Genomic DNA, 21372 nt, shown 5'->3' on the forward strand with positions numbered 1-21372 from the left:
GCCTAGACCGCGACGCCACGGCCCTTATTTTTAACTCTATGGCCTAGCCTAACAAAAATATTGACCGAGACCAAATGGCCAAATGAATTGCTATGCTTTAAAACCAGCTATAATTTCTCATTGTAGCAAAGACTGACGGTCACTGACTCAGACACCATGGCACGCATAACACACAGGTCAACAAGATAGGAGTGAACACGACGCACTACTCACAACACTGAAAAAGGTGTGAATCTGCCCTGCAGTTCTCAAACTTTTCCATGCCAAGGACCCCCAAACTTACACATATTAGCCTGCGGACCCCCATCTGAACATACGTTGTGCCAGGGACCCCCAGAAGAGAAGATGTATGTGGTAAATACTAAATAGTAGTGATGTACTGTGAGCTTGTAGATCTGCTATTTTTGAATAGCTACCATATAAATGGATAAAGTGTTTAAAATGATTGTGATGCAGCATGCTATGTTAACTATTTTTGCTGGGGCCTCCCTGGTACCCCCCCCCCCCCCCCCTCCCCCCTCAAGGACCCCTAGACCTCACTTTGAGAACCACTGACATAGAAGAGGGGACAGATGAAGAAGGGAGGACAAAGGTGTAAACAAAAGCACATGGTGGTTGGTGGACAACAGGAAACCTGCTGACCATCACAACACCTGGGGGGAAACAGTGAAAGCCAAACAAATGCACAAGAAAATAACATATAGCTAGGATGAGTGGATGGACAGACACCGCTGCAGAAACAAAATTATAAACATAACATTGCCTTATAACATCTGTCATTGTTGTCCACGTGGTTATATATCCACCTGAGACAATATGACAATGTGAGTTCTGGTTTCTTGAGTAATTTTGCAAAGAAACTGCTCGCCAACACCAGCAGTCAGTCAGTCATTGGTTTTGCCCTGGTTGTGCTTCTGGTTGGGGTTCTGATGCAGATGGTTGTGGTGGAGGTGTGCTTGTCTCCTCCTGAGGTGTTGGTGGTGCACCCTCAAGGAAGGTACGGAAGTGCTCTGAAGAATTGAGCTCAGGTTTCTTCAACAGCAGGTGGCATTTTGGGAAGTAATAGGCGGCCACGAAACCCACGTTACTTCCCAGACTGAAAGATACATGGGCAATGGAGCTCAACCTAGGAGCCAAACCAGTGTATATTGGGATAAAACCCACCCATATCACACAGTAGATGAGGGTGGAGAAGGTGATGTCCCTGGCTAGGTTGTACTGGTGGACCGGTTTCACTGCCATGAAGGTGCACATGAATGATATGAGAGATATGCCGACATTGAGGCCTTGCATTAGAAAAAGGGCTGTTTGATCATGTGGACAAGACAGAAATGCTTCTAAAAAGTTAATATTCATTTTGGCCAGGTGCTCGGAAAGTGAGTCTTCAGCCTGTACGTACCAAACCCAGAACCCTGCCTGCACAACACAGCACACCAGCACAAGCAGCCAGCTTCCAAGACCCCTTATTGTATCCAGGTGAGAGGCTGCTTTCTGGGGGAACTCTGTCGCATAAAATAACTGTGGAAAAAGATGAACAGCAGTCAGATATTTTTCTAATGCATTTGATGTTTGCTATACCCTGACATGACATGGTCCTGACCTGTAGTGAGACAGCCAAGATGACAGAGAGGGCCGCTGTGTGAAAGATGGAGGAGAGAGGCAGTTGCAGACGACACACCAGGTCCCCTGGTTGGCCCAGGAAAAGCAGCAGGCTGAGACAACCTCCCATCAGGCCGAGCAGAGTCACACCACTCAGAACTCCTCCAGAGGCACTCACCAGTGGAGTCCCTCTGTTCTTCAGGAACAGGACGCCCACTGACCCCTGACACACCAGCAACACAGCCCCAGCCACCATCAATGCCACAGACTCAAGCTGGTCCCAGGATAAGACGTCAAAGGTAGGCTTTGTGCAGTTAGTACTTCTGATGTGGGACCACTGGCCCTGAGGGCATGCAGTACAGTCGATGTCTTCTATAAGTTGGGAGGTAGGACAGAGAATTAGCTCAGAATAACAGCCATCACCAAACATTAGATGCGGCTTGCAATAATTACAGTGAAGAACAATAAGTCAGATTCATACAAATGGCATTCTCCAAAGCAGAAGTGAGGGCTCTAGTCAACTCAAATTGCAATTTTTGTGACTGTTGGACATGAGAATGACCTGAGACTTGACTGATTTAGACAAATTGCAGGTGTGTGACTTGATAAGTCCAAGGTACATAGTATTAAAATAAGGGACAAAAAGCACTCAAGCAATCGAGCCTTGACATTGGTTCATTGATATAGGACTTACCCGAGGCTAAGAGAACTTCAGACTTTGATTCATTTGCAAAGTGTGAGTCTAAAGTCTAAAAGCAATCACCTACCACTATTTGCTTGGTAAGTGCCTGCCATACAGTCAATGCAGTCAAAACAGCAAGAATGGAAGCCTTTCACCCTGCGCACCCGGCCGGGATTGCAATCTGCTGAACAGGTGGACAGAGGGACCTGCAGAAGTTGGGACAACAGAACTAGTACAGCATGTAGCATTTATATTCAACCACAGCACGCCATTAACTTAAAGTAGTTTACAATTCAATGGGGTTTGCTGTAATATTATATCTTGCTTTATGCAAACTTCAGTGGGATTTTATCTTAAATCTTGCTTTATATTGAATTGTTTGAAATATAATACATATTTTACCTCTGAATTCGGAGTGTGCCATTTGAAGAGGGTCCTGTCTACGGACAGGTTCTTGTAGAAATTTCCCACATTTATGAAATCCAAAGTACCGTTTTTCCAGACCCATTCCACCATGTTGTATCCGAGGTCTGGGTTACCGTTTTTGTCAAACATTAAATGTGTTTCGTTCATGTCCAATGTTCCATTCGTGTCCAAGGAAGCCTTCTTAAATGCTTCTAACAACTGTAAAAGATTTTATTACAAAATAAGTATGAAGGCGTACAAATGATATCAAATGTTTACCACAATGCTATGTGTTCTGAGCTTGTAGATCAGCTATTTTAGAAATCTTTTGCCAATTTCTGACAATGAAAACCTTTTATTTTATAGAAATGTTGCCTATGATAACATGCCCAAAATAGGGATGCTAGGTTGGAAGTAGTTAAGTACTGTAAGTTCAGTTATAAATTCACCTGCCAGGGTCTGATCTCCCTGTCAGCACCCCACATACAGCCGGTGGTATTGCATCCCATCATAGTGTGCAATGCCGTTGCCACGCTGTAGACTGCAGCATACACGCTAAAAGCTGTGCGCTGCACTGAGGCCTGTGTTATCAGGCTGATGTTTGCGGGTGACAGGCTCCAGCACTGTGGGCAGGGATCACGGAACTGTGGAGTCGTTCCTGACGCAGGAGCAGGGCCAGGCCTCTTCTTCTCCTCACTTATTTTAGTGAAGAGCTCCAGGGCGTAGTTGGTTAGCAAGTGTGGAGGTTGGGTATTGTCTGTGAATCCAATGATTGTGCCCACTTTGTGAATGTTGGGGATGGTGGACACACGATCGTGGACTGACCAAGCTGTACTGGCAATCCACACACCAGTCAAATTCCTCCTAATAACCTAGTTAAAGATACAAATTAAATGCAAATGTGTAGTTTGTGTTAAATAGTACAAATACATTAATTTATTTATTTTTTAACCACTTATTTTACACACAGGGGTCTTGGTCCCCTGATTTTTTCCCTCTTCACCGAATCTCTGCCTAAAATATCTACAACCTCATAAGGTGTTGTGTTGCGACGTGTCGTGAACTTGTAGATCTCTTATTGGTATCAAGTGTTTGCCTATTTCAGACAAATGTTTGCCTATTATGACATGGCCAGAATAGGGACACTAGGGTTTGTGTGGTTAAAGATTATTATTATTATATTATTATTAATATAATTTGTATTTAATTATTTACTCATTTACTTACTTACTTATTTATTATCTGCAGTGATAGTGATTGACAGGAAAAGCGTGAGAGAGAGACTATGACATGCCTTAAAGAGCCTCGGGTTGGATTCAAACCCGCGGCAGCTGCAGGATGCACCCATAGCTTTATGTGGCTCTTACCCTGGCCTATTCTAAGGAAAAACTCGAATCAATGGCTAAAATCACTGAATTGTTCAATGGGTTTTACATTTGTCAAAATGATTATTTGCTTAACCACAGTGCTCTGTTTTACTGACCTCTTTGAAGAAGATCTTAGTTGCTTTAGAGGTGCTAAAGAGCACTACCACTCCCACGCTGGTTGCTTGGATATTGTCCAGGATGGCGTTAATAGTGCGGGCCACTAAGTCCATTTTTATGTTACAATAGTTCACTTTGTGATACAAGCGCCAAATTTGGCATGAACAATGCCTAGGACCTACTTTTGCAGAAAAGCCCGTTAGCCACGCAAAAAAAAACAATATGGCTGCCATTTTCCAAAATGGCTGCTGGCGAAAGACATTTTATGTGTATTTTGACATGGATTGTGATTGGATTTTGATTATATTGGTATTAACATATAGTTTTGACTCCCCCCGCCCCCTCCCCCCGTTAGCTACGAAAAAAAAAAACAATATGGCTGCTATTTTCCAAAATGGCTTCAGGCAAAAGGCATTTTATGTGTATTTTGACCTGGATTGTGATTAGATTATCCAATTTTGATTATTTTGGCATCAGAATATAGTTTTGACTCCCCCCCGCCCCCTCCCCCCGTTAGCCACGCAAAAAAAACAACAATATGGCTGCCACTTTCCAAAATGGCTGCTGGGGAAAGACATTTTATGTGTATTTTGACCTGGATTGTGATTGGATTTGGATTATTTTGGTATCAACATATGAGTCCCCCCCCCCCAATGTCTGGATCACAAATTGTTGTAATCGTCACATTTGCAGGCACTCAGCTGTGTGCACTGAACGCCAAAGCGGTAGCACTTGCATCTACCACGACGTTCAGTCTTGCACCGGCTTTTGTCAGTTGTTCACAAATCTGGGCAATTGTAGAGTGTCATCCACGCTACTTGCCAAATGTCATCTTCTGCTCGCCATCCCCAGCTGGCAGGGCTCTCTGTATGACATTTGCCATACAGTTACCTGGCTTCAGACAGGGGCAACTTGATAAGTGGCATGCTTCACATGATGTGCAAAGATGCCCTTGTAGGTGGAATGGCATCATAGGACCTCTGCTTCCATGCAAACAGGTAAAATCTTGCATCATCAACCCCATCACCAGTGCTGTTCTTGTCATGCACTGTTACTGGTGGGTATGAGCTTCTGGAAGACATGAGACACTTCAGGCCACACTTGCCGGGTTTGCCATGCTGTCTTTTTGCCTTTTCCCACGAAAGGCTGACACAACATCACATCCAGTGAAAGTGTGAAAGAAAAGGATGCCAATGGATTTTTCAGGGCCTAGATTCTTCACTAAATCGTGAACTGGTAACCAACAACAATACAGTACAGTACAGTACAGTACAGTACAGTACAGTACAGTACAGTACAGTACAGTACAGTACAGTACAGTACAGTACAGTGCTGTTCAATACAGTACAGTACAGTACAGTACAGTACAGTACAGTACAGTACAGTACAGTGCTGTTCAATACAGTACAGTACAGTACAGTACAGTACAGTACAGTACAGTGCTGTTCAATACAGTACAGTACAGTACAGTACAGTACAGTACAGTACAGTGCTGTTCAGTACAGTACAGTACAGTACAGTACAGTACAGTGCTGTTCAGTACAGTACAGTACAGTACAGTACAGTACAGTACAGTACAGTACAGTACAGTGCTGTTCAGTACAGTACAGTACAGTACAGTACAGTACAGTACAGTACAGTACAGTACAGTACAGTACAGTACAGTACAGTGCTGTTCAGTACAGTACAGTACAGTACAGTACAGTACAGTGCTGTTCAGTACAGTACAGTACAGTACAGTACAGTACAGTACAGTACAGTACAGTACAGTACAGTGCTGTTCAGTACAGTACAGTACAGTACAGTACAGTACAGTACAGTACAGTACAGTACAGTACAGTGCTGTTCAATACAGTACAGTACAGTACAGTACAGCACAGTACAGTACAGTACAGTACAGTGCTGTTCAGTACAGTACAGTACAGTACAGTGCTGTTCAATACAGTACAGTACAGTACAGTACAGTACAGTACAGTACAGTACAGTACAGTACAGTACAGTACAGTGCTGTTCAATAACAATACAGTAGAGCACAGTACAGTACTGTGCTATACAATAACAAAACAGTACAGTACTGTGCTGTACAATAACAGAACAGTACAGTAGAGCAAAGTACAGTGCTGTATAATAACAGTACAATACTGTTTTGGAATGTGTTAGTTTGTCCTGTTTTAAGTGGTTACTTAGTTTTTACTTTACTGTTGTGTTTGTTTTATTTTGTCGTAACGTTTCCTGTCTTGTCTCATTACCTTGTGATTAGTTTTATTTCTCCACCTGTGTCCCGTTAGTCCCTTAACTCAGTGGTGCGCATTCTGCACAACCTTTTTACAGTACACCCTCAGAAAAATTTGGATTATCCAATCCCGATCCAGGTCAAAAACCACATGAAATGTCTTTCGCCGGCAGCCATTTAAAAAAATGGCAGTCATATATATATTTTTGCTTGGCTAATGGGGGGAGGGGCGGGGGGGAGTCAAAACTATATTCTGATGCCAAAATAATTTCAATCCAGGTAAAAAAAAACACATAAAATGTCTTTAGCTGGCAGCCATTTTGGAAAATGGCAGCCATATTGGGGGTTTTTGGGTGGCTAACGGGGGGATGGGGTGGGGGGGAGTCAAAACTATATTCTGATGCCAAAATAATCAAACTTGGATTATCCAATCACAATCCAGGTCAAAAAACCACATAGCATGTCTTTCGCCGGCAGCCATTTTGGAAAATGGCAGCCATATTGTTGTTTTTTGGGTGGCTAACGGGCTTTTGTGAAAAAGTAGGTCCAGAAGAAACTTTGTGGAAAATTTGGCGCTTGTATCACAAAGTGAAGTATCGTGTCACTAACAGCCCCCACTATAACCCCTGTCACAGGATCATCGTACACTGGTATTATTCCCTCGTAAGCCACACAGATGGACATATTTCCTGCTACGCGGGAGAACTCCTGCTGGCCCTGGCGTCCATATGTACCCTCACTCCCCACCACTGCCACCCAGTTCCATTTAAATTCCTTTAGCAGGTGTACCATGGCGATAGCTAAGCCTTTGTCACTGGGCACCGTCCGCAGGAAGGAGGGATAGAGCTTCTTGTTGCTGAATTCTTCACTGGAGGCACCATAGCTAATCTAAAGACAGAACAATGTTAGTCACATGAATCCTTGTGTCCCTTTTCTGGGACGTCACAATACAGTAAGTGAACATTTGGCAAAGTAGAGGTACATTCGGCGAAAATAGCAGATTTTCGAGAGAGATTTGGTGTAGAGGGGAAAAAGAATGGGGTAAAATATAGACTCCTGGGGGGATGTATTTATGAACATACCATTGGCATCCGAAAGAATCCTAGAAGTTTTCCAATAACCGCAACAAGATCTGAGCTGGAAGGGCCGATTACAGCTACCACCCTGGTCTCGTAATCGGTATAATTGCAAGTGACAGCCAACTCCTCGGTGGATTTCTCGGTGAGGAAGAAGAGGGTGGGCTTCAAAATGTTAGCAGTTTGTTTGCATGTGTCTAAGATTTCATAACCAAGCTTGATGCCCGGGAGAAGCATCTGGTCGGCGTTTATCTCATCCACTGCATATTTCATCACAAGAGCCCGACCCAATCCATAACCATTCAAACTGTTGGGCCACAGACAGAGCAGAGAAATTAGGAGCACATACTGTTACATGACAATGTACCTGTATCGATTTTTATCGATTATATTAAATTATGTTGATGTTCAAAAGTACTGTATAAAAATACTGTTTTCATGCCACACCATTGTATGCCAAAGTATAAAATAGGGTTTAAGTGGTTAATCAGACCAATCGATTTAATTGATCATAAAAAACTATTCAAAGCGTTGATTTGTTGATAAATCTAGTGTTTATCAGAATCGGAAACATAATTAATAGAATAATTGCTAAGAAGATAATCGATAGTCGGATGCATATTACATAGTTTCTTGATAGAAACTATGTAATATGAAGAAAAATATAATCTTTTATTATCTGTTATTACTATGGCATTACCTGTCACAAGGGATATCTTTAGGCTCCACTCTTGGACCGACGCTGGTGGTGACCTGGCGTGTATGGAAGAGACCTCCAAGCATAATATCCCCCGGCAAACTGAAGAGATTGGTAGAGATGTTCTGAAACCATTCAGGTGAACAGCTAGTGGGTCCAAACGCGGAGCACAGAAGCAACAGTTTGAAAGCTGACGTTGCCATGCTGAAGATGAGACGCAAGAAGCAAGGACAGGGATCAGATGGATACTTATTTAAAAGAGCACTTGAAAAGCAGGACCAATCAGTATACTGTATAGCAAGAGGACACTGGCGATGAAGGGATGATTGTAGTCATACCTGAGTGTAGATGATGGATCACTGTCGCTCACCTGTAAGCTCCAAAGTCAAGTGATGTAGTGGGCCGCTCCCCTTGCTGGCCTCCTGTAACCTGTGCCTTCTGTCTGAGTGTTTGTGATGAATTGTGTGTGGACACAGGCTTATTTACACAGGGATGCATACAAAGAATGTGCGATACAAAATGCCTTTACCACAGATCTCGTGTGAACATGGAACAACTGCTATTGGTTCGTATTTACATTTGGTAAATGAACAGGAAATAGACATCCAACTCCATTAGTTTTTTTTAATCATTTAAATCTGTACAATTAAATCTTTGCAACTATACATTGAAATCACACGTCCCACATTTGTATGTTATGTTTTCTTGGTAGGAATAAGGAGTGAGGATGATTTTTGTATGTAGCTTTTATTTTACAGGTGGTGTCAGTCTTTCCGGAGAATTTACCTGACATTTGGTTGTGGTTTTCTCTTTAAGTCACTTTGGTTTACTATTGGTCAGTGGAGATGAGCAAATCACTCAGTCACCTGATTTGCACTGGCTTATTATCACAGCAAACCTCAAATTTGTCACTTCTTAGGTGAGTAGGGGACAGTGTTGCCATGTTTGCTTATTAGAAGCGACTTTGGGCTTGTTTTTCTGTAAAGTCACTTGTAAATATTGGTAGTTGCGGGTTGTGTTTTCTTGGCTTGTATCTAAAGTTTAGTTGCTTATTTGGGCTTGCTTTCTAATGTTGTTTAACCCAGTGATTCTCAAAAATGTTCATGTCAACGACCCCCAAAGTATGTATTTGTCCACGCCTCTGCCTCTGCATCTAAAAATATTTTGTGACTCCTGTACCAGATTTGTGTTGTTTAAATGTTTCAAAAATACATTCTGTTTCACTTTTTGCAAGATTTTCAATTTCATCGGGTTCGTGAACCTGATGACTATCTAGGAAGTCTATGTGATGAAAACTTTCTTTCTGCATGTTTGCATTCAGCTCAATTTGTTTCTTCTGGATTTTGCATGTATGCTATGCATGACATATCCACTCATGCAAGCAAATCCTCCTAAGGTTTTTGCCTAAGTAAATATACCGGTATGCATATTTCCTGTTGTTGGCCCTTTGAAGAAACAACAACTTAATACTTCAGCAATTATAGTTTTGTCTACAATTGCACATGCAAATACACATGTACTCCACACATTAGAATACCCAGAATAGTCACAATGATATCAAACAAGGGGGTTGGGGAAACAACAGGTAACTGTACAGAAGTATAAAATAATTCTAATGGTATATTTATGCTTTGTTGTACCTAATCTACTGCTATTTTTTTTTTCTTCCTTTGGTGAGTAAAAAAGAAAAAAGAAAAAAAAAAAGATTACAGGAGGGTGGTGTAAATTGTTGTAAATGTTAGTGCAAATGATCAAAAACAGATAAGATTGCGAAACTGTACGAAACGGTTTATCTACCTTCAGCATTCCTTTATTTACTTTCTTATAAATCATGCAGTTGGTAGATTCAATATAATCAATTTATTTTTAGGAAAGTTTTCAGGAATTGTCAAACGTATTAAATAAGTGCACACAGTCTGTCAAATATTAGTCTTGCGTAGCCAGACCCCACAGAAAATGAAAAACTGCGACCTCTGCTGTTCGTGATATTGGGCAGAATCTGTTCTTGAGAGATTAGTCAAATATATACGTGTATATATATATTTTTTTATAATAACTATTTCACAAAGTAATATTGTGCCAGTAGGGTGTGGGTTGGTGTTGCTGAGGAGAAACACAATGTGGCGCGCCAATGTAACACTTACTGTAATGCCTAATGCTCCGCCATACAATGGTGTTGTACATTGAAAATAGCAGGTCTACAAGCCCATAACGTGTCACATCCATGAGGTGTTGTGAGCTTGTAGATCTGATAATTTCAGATTACACATAGTCTACCACAAAGTATAAATTTGGTTTAACACCTGTAATCAACTGGGCGGATTGTCTGTAAATGGCAGGCAAACAGCCCTGCTGTGTTCACTCTCTTGCACTGACACTGTGGCCAAGCCCTATTGTTGGAATTATTTATAACAGCCACCAGTGAGTTAGTTTGGTTTAGTCTTTGGAAAAGCCACACTTCCCAACAGAATGTTAACACTAACTAAACCAGAACCAAACAACTAAAGCAAATATTACTACTACTAATGCTACTAATTTACTTTTAAGAATTGTAAGAACAAAAAGTAAAGAAAAAAGTTAAATGTTTATAAAAAGGAAATATATTTTTGCAATCGGGAAAAATCATTTCTAAGATCAAGTTGTTAGACCTACCATGAAAAGATTTGAATGAACAGTTAAATCTTTAGGAATACAGTGAGCTGAGACTAACTACTGTTACTAAATTAATTTGTGTAGTTTACCTTAGCGAGCCCATGTAACATGATATACATGAAAGCGCATAGTCACTAGTGTTGAGTCTCTTTGCTTGACCCTGGCTGTTTATCTACCTCTAGTCTCGACTGTGGCTCAGACTACTCCTGAGGTGTTGTTGGCGCCCCCTCTAGGAAGGTGCGGAAGTGCTCCAAAGTATTCTGATCAGCTTTCTTCAACAGCAGGTAGCATTTTGGGAGGTAGTAGGCTGCCACTAACCCCAGGTTGCTCACCAGACTGAAAGACACGTAGATAATATGCTTTAACTTATGTTGAGATCTGAGAGAGGCGAGGGGGATGAAAGTGAGCCATATGACACAGTAGATGAGGGTGGAGAAGGTGATGTCCCTGGCTAGGTTGTACTGTCGGACCGGTTGCACTGCCATGAAGGTGCACATGAATGATATGAGAGCCAATGAACCATTAAATCCGTGAAATAGGTAAAAGCCTAACCAAGGCTCTTCCGGGCAAGACAGAAACGCTTTTAGAAAGTTTATTTTCATTTTGGCCAGGTCCTCGGAGAGTGAGGGTCCAGTCTGTGTGTACCAAGCACAGATCCCTGCCTGCACACCACAGCACACCAGCACAAGCAGCCAGCCTCCAAGACCCCTTATTGTATCCAGGTGAGAGGCTGCTTTCTGGGGGAACTCTGTAACATACAATATCTGTTGAAAAAGATTAACAGCAGTCAGCCATATATTTGAATGTGTTTCACATTTGCTGTATACTCTGTCGTGACATGGTCCTGACCTGTAGTGAGACAGCCAAGATGACAGAGAGGGCCGCTGTGTGCAAGATGGAGGTGAGAGGCAGTTGTAGACGACACACCCGGTCCCCTGGTTGGCACAGGAAAAGCAGCAGGCTGAGACAACCTCCCATCAGGCTGAGCAGAGGGACTCCACTCAGGACTCCTCCAGAGGCACTCACCAGTGGGGTCCCTCTGTTCTTCAGGAACAGGACGCCCACTGACCCCTGACACACCAGCAACACAGCCCCAGCCACCATCAATGCCACAGACTCAGGGTGGTCCAAGGATAAGACGTCAAAGGTAGGCTTTGTGCAATTATTACTGCGGAAGTTGGACCACTGGCCCTCAGGGCACTTGGTGCACTGGTTGTCTTCTGTCAGCACAGAGGATTAAGACAACATGAGGCTATGGAAACGGTATATTTTAAACACATTATGGCTTGCTTTGACTTCATCATTTTACAAAGAAAGGAAGAAATGTTCATTTAAGAGTGATATCACAAAGATAATGTCTTACCACGTTTTGCTCGGTATGTTCCCGCTAAACAGTCAATACAGTCAAAACAGCAAGAAGCGGAGCCTTTAACACGGCGTACTTGACCGTTCTTACATTCAGCTGAACACGTAGACACAGGGACCTGCAGTGGTAAAGTAAATCACATTCATTGTGGTCTTATAGAATTTGCATAGCTTAAAGGAGAATTTTGGACTAAAGTTTTATTACCTTTTCTATGATGTTATGATATCTTAGGATGAATGGTACAGTAGAAAAATATCATAACTCCACCCCTGTTCCGCCACAGCTTAAAAAGGTGCGCGAATAGGCCTTAGGTTAGATCACATATTTTAATAGTTTTTTCTTTCTTTTTTTTAGAGAGAGATCTGACGTTCATAGTGACAGAACACTGTCCAAAAAAAAAAAAAAAAAACAGAAGTCTTGCTAGACGAGATTTCAATCTCGTCTAGCGAGACTTCTGTTTTTCTTTTGGTTGCATAGTGTTCTGTCACTATGAACATCAGATCTCACAAAAAAAAAAAAAAAAAAAAGCTATTAAAATATGTGATCTAACCTAAGGCCTATCCGCTTCAACTGTAAGTGAGATTCCCCATTCTAGTGAATGAGGCAGCTTAGAGGGCTTTTAAGCTGTGGCTGACAAGGGGTGGAGTTATGAATTTTTTCTACTGTACCATTCATCCTAAGATATCATAACATCATAGAAAAGGTAATAAAACTTTAGTCCAAAATTCTCCTTTAAATAAAATCCTTTATCCATTTGAAATGTACTTCTGAATCACAACATTTACCTTATCTGTGTACCATTTTATGAGAGTTCCGTTGATGGAAAAGGTCCGATAATAGGTTCCGACCTTTTGGAAATGTACACTTGTGCTCCCCCACATCCAGTGTACAATGTTGTATCCTATGTTTGGGTTGCCGCCCTTGTCAAATGTGAAACTTGTCCCATTCAGCTCTACGGAGACGTTCTTTATCACCTCCAAAAGCTGCCAAGCCAGAGATTTGTTCCAGACTTAATACATAATGATATGTCTGTTGTACAATTTCTGGGTTCAGTTATGTTAAGTAATTCAAGAGCATACCTGCCATGGGTAGATTTTGCTCTCAGGGCTCCACACACAGTTGGTGTCGTTGCATTTCAGCATTATGTGCAACGCCTGTGCCACACTGTAGATGGCAGCATACACACCAAATGCTTGGTGTTGTATCAGTGGCTCTGTCACCATGCTAATGTTGTCAGGTGACAAGCTCCAACACTGTGGGCAGGGATCTCTGGGGAAGGCTGCTGCTGACTCTGGGGCTGGAGGGGGACGTTTTTCTTCTTTTATGCGGGTGAACAGCTCCTGGGTGTAGCTGGCAAGAAGGTCCAGGGTCTGGGACTTCTCTGTAAATCCAATAATGGTACCTACTTTGTGAATGTTGGGGAGGGTCGTCACGTAAGGGTGGAGGGCCCAATCATCACCGGCAATCCACACGGCAGTCAAATTCCTCCTGATAACCTGATCGCACACAAAATCAGATTACTATTATCCCCACAACTCCAATCTACTCTCTGACTACTACTCTCAACTCTGAGCTACAATCCGGGACTTATTTTAATGACAAGCTGTTTGGTAGAGTATGTTAATACAGTATAAAAACTAGTAGCAGCACATCTGCAGTGGTTGGAACAATGGACATAAAATATACAGATTAGTAGCTTGTGTGCTAATGCATTTTACAGTTTGCTTACATTTAGATGATCTTTAACTACTTTCACCCTGTCATCTCTATTTTGGCCATTTCATAGGCAACATTTTTCAAAATGTGTAATTTTTAGCCGCATGCTGAAAAGCATAGCGGCTCTATATTCAGTCTGACTCTGACCCGACAGATTTCCGACATGTATTCATGTTTGCGACACTTTTTTTGCGTGATTGGCTGTCGTTTAAGCCAATGGGATACTTTCCCATACTCTGAACGGGCGCCCTCGTCCTCCCAAGCTATGGACTAGACACGCCTCTCTCAGTGGATTCGTCTGAGCGCTAGCCGAATTTGGCTAATAGTTAGCTTGTATGCTTGTATGATGTTACTAACTGTTTTTAGCCAAACGCGGTAATGTCCACTCTCCATTAGTTCTCGACGCAAGTTGCGTTATTAATCCCGTAATTTTCATGTATTGTACATCCCAAAATCAAATGTATTAACCATGTGAGAGAGAGTAAAAAAAAAGCGATTCTGGGCGAGGTAAACGGAACACTCGCCCCAAAACACACTCACCCCCATTCATTTCGCGGACAGAGGCCGCCGGATTAGACCCGGGCGAGTGTGTTTGGGGACGAGCGTTCTTGTAATCCATTGCCGCATATGTAGCCATGGTTCACATTCATGTTTCAGGGCTACTGCCTACCGCATGATGCATCCATATCAAGGGCCCTTTTAATACAAAAACCCACGGCAATTTCGCTCTACAGTACACCAGCCTTCAACAATAGTGTACATTCAGTGGTCAGGTTCGTTCAGAAATCAATTGAAGAACGCAGGAGCGAGTTTTCCATATATAGCAAGCCACGCGCGAGAACGTGCATACACGCAGTACACTACACATGTGTCGTTGTTGACGTTTTCAGATGGTTTTAATTTGAAGGTATAACAGGCTGTTCAATGTGTTTTTGTGAGTTACGATAACTGACCGGCGTGCTCTATGCCGTCGTGTTTTGTTAAGTTACACAAGTGGCAGAAACGGTGCTTTCTGATTTTCACAATACAATGTAATCCACCCGCGTTTAGTTCAGTATTATAAAAGTGTTCACCCAACGCGTGTAAACTTAAGCTAATAGGTTAACAACAGTCTCGAGTCGGTCTCAAACAGTCGGGAGGGGGGAGACAAAGACTCGGTCGAGAGAGGCAGAGAAATGCAGACGATGCATCTCATTGCACAGAGGTGCGTGAGCAAGATAAGGATTTAACTTCATTTAAATCAGCACAGTGTAAGCACAGTGTAAGTTAATGTCCGCTGCCGTCAGCGCCATCTTCATAATAGATAAATATATATTCAGAACAGAATAATAATATTAAAAATATTTAATAAAACAAAAAATCGAAAATCTTCTTTTCTTTTTTTTCGGGTTTTGGGCCTAACATGATGGCAATAGTCGGGTTCGGGCCGAGCCCCGGGCCGGCCCAGTCGGGCCCAGTTAGGGCCGAGCCTTCATTTTCAGGCCCGTTGAGAACTCTATAAATGATTAGTAGCCTTAAAGCTACTATTTGAATACTATTATTATTTTGCCTATACTGTGTGGCTCGCTGTGCATCACTCTGATTGCATCTTTCATTCATTCTGCAACGTGTTAATTGTCCATCACCTGACAACCATTAGCTGTCTTTTGTCATCTTCATTTCTTTATAGTTAAATGTTGTGTTGTTGACAAGATTGGGGCCAAAAAAGCCTGCCGCATGCGGCTTTATTATGACTTGTCATTCTTGTTTTAAGAAGGTTTGAGGAATAATTAAAGTGAAAATAGCAGATCCACAAGCTAACAATGCTATTTGTTATATGATGATACAGGAAGGTGTTTTTGTTTGATTGTCATTAGTTTTTCATGCCTACCTCTGTGAACAAGGCCTTAGCTTGGGCTGGGTGGGCAAAGACCACCACAACTTTGACTTCGGTCCTTGTGATAGTGTCCAGGATTTCACTGATCATGTGCTGAGTGCCAGCGTACATGGGGATCAAACCCTCGTAGGCCACACAGATGGACCTGTTATTTGCCATGGCACAGATGTCGTGCTGGCCGCCGCGCCCATACTCATCATCACTGGCAACTACCGCCACCCATTTCCACTTAAACGCCACCATAAGGTGAACAATGGCCTCTGCTTGCCACTTGTCAGTGGGCACGGTGCGTAAGAAGGAGGGATAGAGAACCTGGTCGCTGAATTTGTCATTGGTGGCACGGTAACTGATCTGAGGACAGAGGAAAGCTGTTGGATTTGAATCATGGTGTAATTCCTATACATGTCTGCTGCTTATAATCCTTGGCTGTCATTAGTTTGCAATCTGTTTTATTGAGGACACTGCTATTTCTTACTGTAGCTGTTCAAAAAGTGAATTAACCAACCATCGGCATAAGAAAGAATCCTAGGAGTTGTCCTATGGCTGAGACCATATCTGAACTGCTGGGACCAATGATAGCCGTCACTCGAGTCTGATAATCAGTGTAGTTGCACTTAACAGTCAGTTCCTCTGTAGAGTCTTCCGTGAGCAGGAAGAGGGTCGATTGTATAAGTACAGCAGGATGTCTGCACGTGTTGAAGATTTCAAAGCCCAGTTTGAGGCCCGGGAGCAGCGTTGGGTCGGCATTGATCTCATCCATTGTGTATTTCATCACCAGAGCCAGAGCCAGCCCTTGCTCATTTATTCTGCACCAATTAAGTACAGGAAGTGAAAACCAGATAAACCAAGTTGTATGTTTTTGTTTTGAGAAGCCACAATGAATCCATGATCCTCAAAACGTGGAATAAACAATCCTATTTAGTCAACCCTAGCAAGGCGGGTTACTCTGCGTGTTTTTAACCATATCATGAAAAATACTGTGAATGAATTAATCAAAATAACTTAATGTCATACCTGTTACAGCTGATGTTGTGAGGCTCCGTCCTCTGATTCAGATCGCTGGTGACCGTGTTGATTGGGAAGAGTCCTCCAAGCAAAATGTCCCCAGACATATTGAAGAGATTGGTAGAGATGTTCTGGAACCATGCGGGTGAACTGGGACAGCCAGCGAGTCCAAACGTGTAGCACAGAACCAACAGTTTAAAGTGCGTATAGTATCCATTCTTCATATCAGTGGTACACTGAGGATCGAGGGAGAATTAAAACCAGAGGCAGAAAGCAAATGTCATAGCAGTCGAGACTCAACAAATTGGGTGCTAGCAGTTGAAATTATCAGTGGTGATACCAAACAGCTCACTTTGAAACTCACCTTCATTTAAAGCCCCAAAGTGACGTGATGAATAGTTGTGATTGCCTGCTGTCTGCTCTTTCTTTCCAGTTATTGATGGTCATGAATACAAATGATAGCACACAGTACTGCCTCCACACCCAAAGCACTGTACTAGCTAACATGGGAACATTGGCACCTGTGATGTTCATTTGACTAATATAATGACTTATTGAAAGTATATGGCTGATGATGTCAGAGAGGAAAGATCAGTACAAATCACATACTGTACTTACTTGTATGGTCACTACATCTTTACCTTCGATCTAGGTTATTAAACATATTTTATGCCTGGAGTATCAATCAATGACATTGCCATGATTTTGAATATTTTTGAATAAACAAAGTTAATTGAGGTATTTAAAGCGATGTTGTATGTAGAACCATGGGTTGTGTAGCTACCTGGCCATGATATAAGTATGATATAGGTCTCTGGTCTGTGAGCAAGGGACCAGAATTCATTCACTCAATGTATGCAGAAACAGGTTTCAACACCACACTTAGAGTACATAATTGAAAACCAAGTAGATTGTGTCAATATATGAAAAGTTTGGAACAAAACACGCTATTTCTACTATTCATCATGAGTCAGGACTGAGAGCAGGAGGTGGTGATATTTTCCTCACATTTGCTTGTGGTGTTGACTATGTCTCATTATGGCTACTGTGAAAAGGAGTCCTTATTCTGTAGTCCTATTTCTTGGGATTTTTGGGGGCATCGTATAATTTCCAAAAAGAAAACTTGTCTGATTTAGTGATGACTAGAAAAATATGTTCACCGCCTAATTACTTCAAAATGGTAGAGCCCACACTCAAAGACTTCTTTATTGGCACAAAGTTGACAACATTTTGATCGGCTGTGGAGCTTCTTCAGGTAATTTGAACATTCACACCTGTTGACTTCCTTACAATGATGTTCCCCATTGTATGTCACCGACTCATCACCCCTAAAGTGACCTAGATGGGATACCATTGACTGGGTGTTTAGTTTACAAATACAAACCAGTTAAAAAAAAGTTTTTTTTCACCAGAAAGAATATCATAATGGCCTGTCTAGGTCTGTGATTTTCAGACATTCAATGTTTTTCCATTTTTCAACATTTCAACTCGACCTATATTATATACCTATTACCTACTATTACAGTAAAAAAAAAAACATGGCACAATGTGTCTCTCTTTGTTGTAGAATTTGCATGAACTTTTGCATGCTGTTTTGTTTAACCATTAACATCAGGATAGAACGTCTCATTTGTCACCAGTAGATTTGCATGAAACAATCCATGCTTATATGAGTGTTGGCTATTTCACAAAGCCAGTGCTCTATGCTGTAGCTCTCTTCAACTTCATCTCTTGCTGCAACGTTTATACACTACTTGTAAAAAAATTTCAATAGTAGAATTTGTTGGTTGGTAGGTGTGATCACCGTGGTGCGTAAATGACAACGTGCTTCTTTCTTTTGTGGTTTTTATTTTTCCTACTGTGCAGGGGGTTACAGCATTTGCAGTTTAATTGTGTGTGGTTTTCTGTATATCAAAACAAAATACAGAACAAGGAGAAAAGTTACCCACATGTATTCGAAGTAACATAAACATAATTTCATTATACTGCACATCAAAAAAACATATCCAAACTCAAAAACAAACTCACTTAGAATGGACGCACACACTGAAGCCTCTGCTGCTGCTCTCTGTACCAGACCTGACACACTGGCCAAACACTTGGTTTTAAAGGTGCAGGGGATTGGAAATCATCAAATCAACAGCAGGTGCAACTAGTTGGCCAATTAACTGCTGTGCACTCAGCACACATTGAAGTGGAAACAAAGGGTCCATTTTAGAGGAAAAAACATAAACAATAATACTAAACTTAGAGTTTGGGGAATCTTCTTAACACTACTGTTTACTCTCAAGTGTGCTTTATTGCGATATCATAGGTACAGGAAATGCGTAGTGTGTGCTTGGAGATATAACACAGGTGTTCTATTGCTTATCTGCTTGTGGATCTTGACGTGCACATGCAGGTGAAATCCAACACCGGTGATTCAACCTGATATTTCCTTTTAATACAGCACATCATGTTCATTCACTTAACTGCACGTTGGCATTCAAGGCAGTAGCTTAGTAATAAACAGTGCATCAATGAACATAATAATAAACATCAACCAAAAGATGATACAGGTATGGCATGCCACAGTGCACACAGCACTGTACACCTGTGTACTGCAGACAGAAGTTGTAGATTAAGATCTTGTTTATGTTTTGGAGGTTGAAAAAAACAACCGTTGGTTATTTTCCAAGCATGACTTGTCCTTTTTGATTCGTTGATGATCCATTTTCTGGAACGGGGATACTCTGCACCAACATAAGCTGTAAAATGCTCTTTGTCTCTGGGTTCAAGCCTTTCAGAGGTCACAGACCTCCATGCAGGATGTCCTTTTACATAGCTTGACCACTAGGTGTCAGTTGTGTGTGTGTTATATATTATTCCTCCACTACAGAGCTCACAAAGTATGCTGTCTGTGTGTGTATGGTTGATATAATTTATGTCAATGCCTCCCAGCGTGCAGATAGAGGATGTTTCTCTTGGGGGGTTGGAGACCTGCAGGGAGAAAAAAATATGCAATAAGGGGCTGTTATGAAGTAAATTATGGAACAAAGGTGGAGGCTGCCAACCAGTGCGTGGGCAGTAGGCACACGGTGTTGTTTGGACAGCTGATAACAGAGGTGAGTTCACAGATAGAAAGGAGAACATGTATGGTGTAAGGGCTTGTTCTGAATCTGAACAAATATGTTTTGTTCCTCAAACCATGAAACATTTTGACTTCATGCTCAGCAGTATATTTCCACAGGTTAACTTTATGACCTGCACGGGATGGAAGAACACTGTTGCACAACAACACCACTCACAATTCAATAACAGAGACATTCTTCACTTCTTTTGCATCAAAAGACAGCCGGCCCGCACATCCTGTTGTGAAGTAACAGATACCCTAACAAATTAGAGTACTTTTGTGCGTTACCAGTGTCAAGTTACCAAAGCTGGCAAACGCATAATACACGACTAGAGCCCCTTCCGTCTCTCGCTAGTCCCTGACTCCCTGGTGGCTGCCACTGTTGCAAAACACACTCTCTGATACATGTGGTCCCCTGAGGCCCAGGTATATCAACCCTCCATTCATCCATTTATTACCCTCCTACTCTGCCAGCCACTGAACGCCCCCCCCCCCCCCCCCCCCCCCCCCCCGCCGAGTGGCCGGAACAGCCTTGCTCTCTAATCTCCATCATTGGCCTGAGGAACACTGGGCCCGTTGTTGACATGCTGGCTTCATACCCTACGGGGGCTGACAAATTATTAGCCAGCTTCTCTGTGCAGAGGACAGCCAGCCAGTCAGTCAGTCAGTCAGTCCAGCTAGTAAACTGTGTTGCTGCACGTGAGACCATCTGTCTTGATAGAGGTGCAACAGTTAATAGAACTAATCAGTTTAATCGATTATTTAAATAAAATAGAATAAAAACATCAATTTTATTTGAAATAGAAAAATATTTTACATAAACATTTTTCAAAAATAGCAGATCTACAAGCTTACATGCGACACGTCGTGAGCTTGTAGATTGGCTATTTTTGATATTTTTGTGCGACACTTTTGTACGCCGAAGTATATGGAGATTTCATTGATTTCATTGATTATTAGCAGAGGCTGCATTAGTTTGCAGCCCCTGGTCTGATGCCCATGGCCTGATGCTGGATGCAGTATGGAAGTGGTGGAAAGTAGTACTGTACTTCAGTACAATTTTGAGTTATTTTTACTTTACTGGAGTATTTCCAATTTTCAATACTTTTACTTCTACTCCACTACATCTAAGAGGCAAATATTGTACTTTTTACTCCACTAAAATTATTTGAAGACTTAGTTACTAGTTGCTTTGCCGATTTTGATTATTATTACAAAACATACTTGACCCACTTCAGCCCTATATATACTTCGGCTATTAGAAAATAGTCGATATACAAGCTCACAACACGACGCTTCACGACCTGTTGTGAGCTTATAGATCTGCTATTTTCAAAAGATTTTTATGCATTTTGAAAACTTGAAATGGGAAATTTGTGCATAATGAGTAAATTAACTTTTTGTGCTTTTAACTAGGCCTACATTTTGATGCCAATACTTTTGTACTTTTAGTCAAGTTAATTTTGAAA

The 21372-nt window shown here is 41.8% G+C and overlaps 3 protein-coding genes across 3 annotated transcripts in view; all 3 read right to left on the reverse strand.

Moving 5' to 3' along the window:
* Nucleotides 1-888: 888 nt before the first annotated feature.
* On the reverse strand, nucleotides 889-8379 carry LOC311048497 (taste receptor type 1 member 3-like; the record flags this gene model as incomplete). Its single annotated transcript, XM_084061756.1, has 10 exons — nucleotides 889-1518; nucleotides 1601-1971; nucleotides 2367-2487; nucleotides 2684-2905; nucleotides 3136-3558; nucleotides 4170-4273; nucleotides 5226-5316; nucleotides 7013-7291; nucleotides 7486-7786; nucleotides 8180-8379. 10 exons carry the CDS (start codon nucleotides 8377-8379, stop codon nucleotides 889-891), a joined length of 2742 nt encoding a protein of 913 aa, XP_083917882.1.
* Nucleotides 8380-10498: 2119 nt separating this feature from the next.
* On the reverse strand, nucleotides 10499-17269 carry LOC311048498 (taste receptor type 1 member 3-like). Its single transcript, XM_084061757.1, has 9 exons — nucleotides 17156-17269; nucleotides 16801-17027; nucleotides 16292-16592; nucleotides 15781-16137; nucleotides 13274-13690; nucleotides 12980-13177; nucleotides 12192-12312; nucleotides 11678-12048; nucleotides 10499-11592 (listed from the first exon to the last, which is right to left on the reverse strand). The coding sequence occupies exons 1-9, from the start codon at nucleotides 17159-17161 to the stop codon at nucleotides 11029-11031; spliced, it is 2562 nt and encodes an 853-aa protein (XP_083917883.1). The 5' UTR covers nucleotides 17162-17269; the 3' UTR covers nucleotides 10499-11028.
* Nucleotides 17270-20027: 2758 nt separating this feature from the next.
* Nucleotides 20028-21372, reverse strand: part of LOC311048499 (guanine nucleotide-binding protein G(s) subunit alpha-like) — a gene marked incomplete at its 3' end in the record, with an annotated part of 61431 nt that continues 60086 nt past the window's right edge. Inside the window, exon 14 of the mRNA XM_084061758.1 lies at nucleotides 20028-20054. Within this exon, the coding sequence (XP_083917884.1) occupies nucleotides 20028-20054 (27 nt within the window). The remainder of the gene's footprint in view (nucleotides 20055-21372) is intronic.

This window comes from Gymnoscopelus microlampas (assembly GCF_963454915.1).
Source record: "Gymnoscopelus microlampas genome assembly, chromosome: 7".
In the NCBI taxonomy this organism is placed as follows: Eukaryota; Metazoa; Chordata; class Actinopteri; order Myctophiformes; family Myctophidae; genus Gymnoscopelus; species Gymnoscopelus microlampas.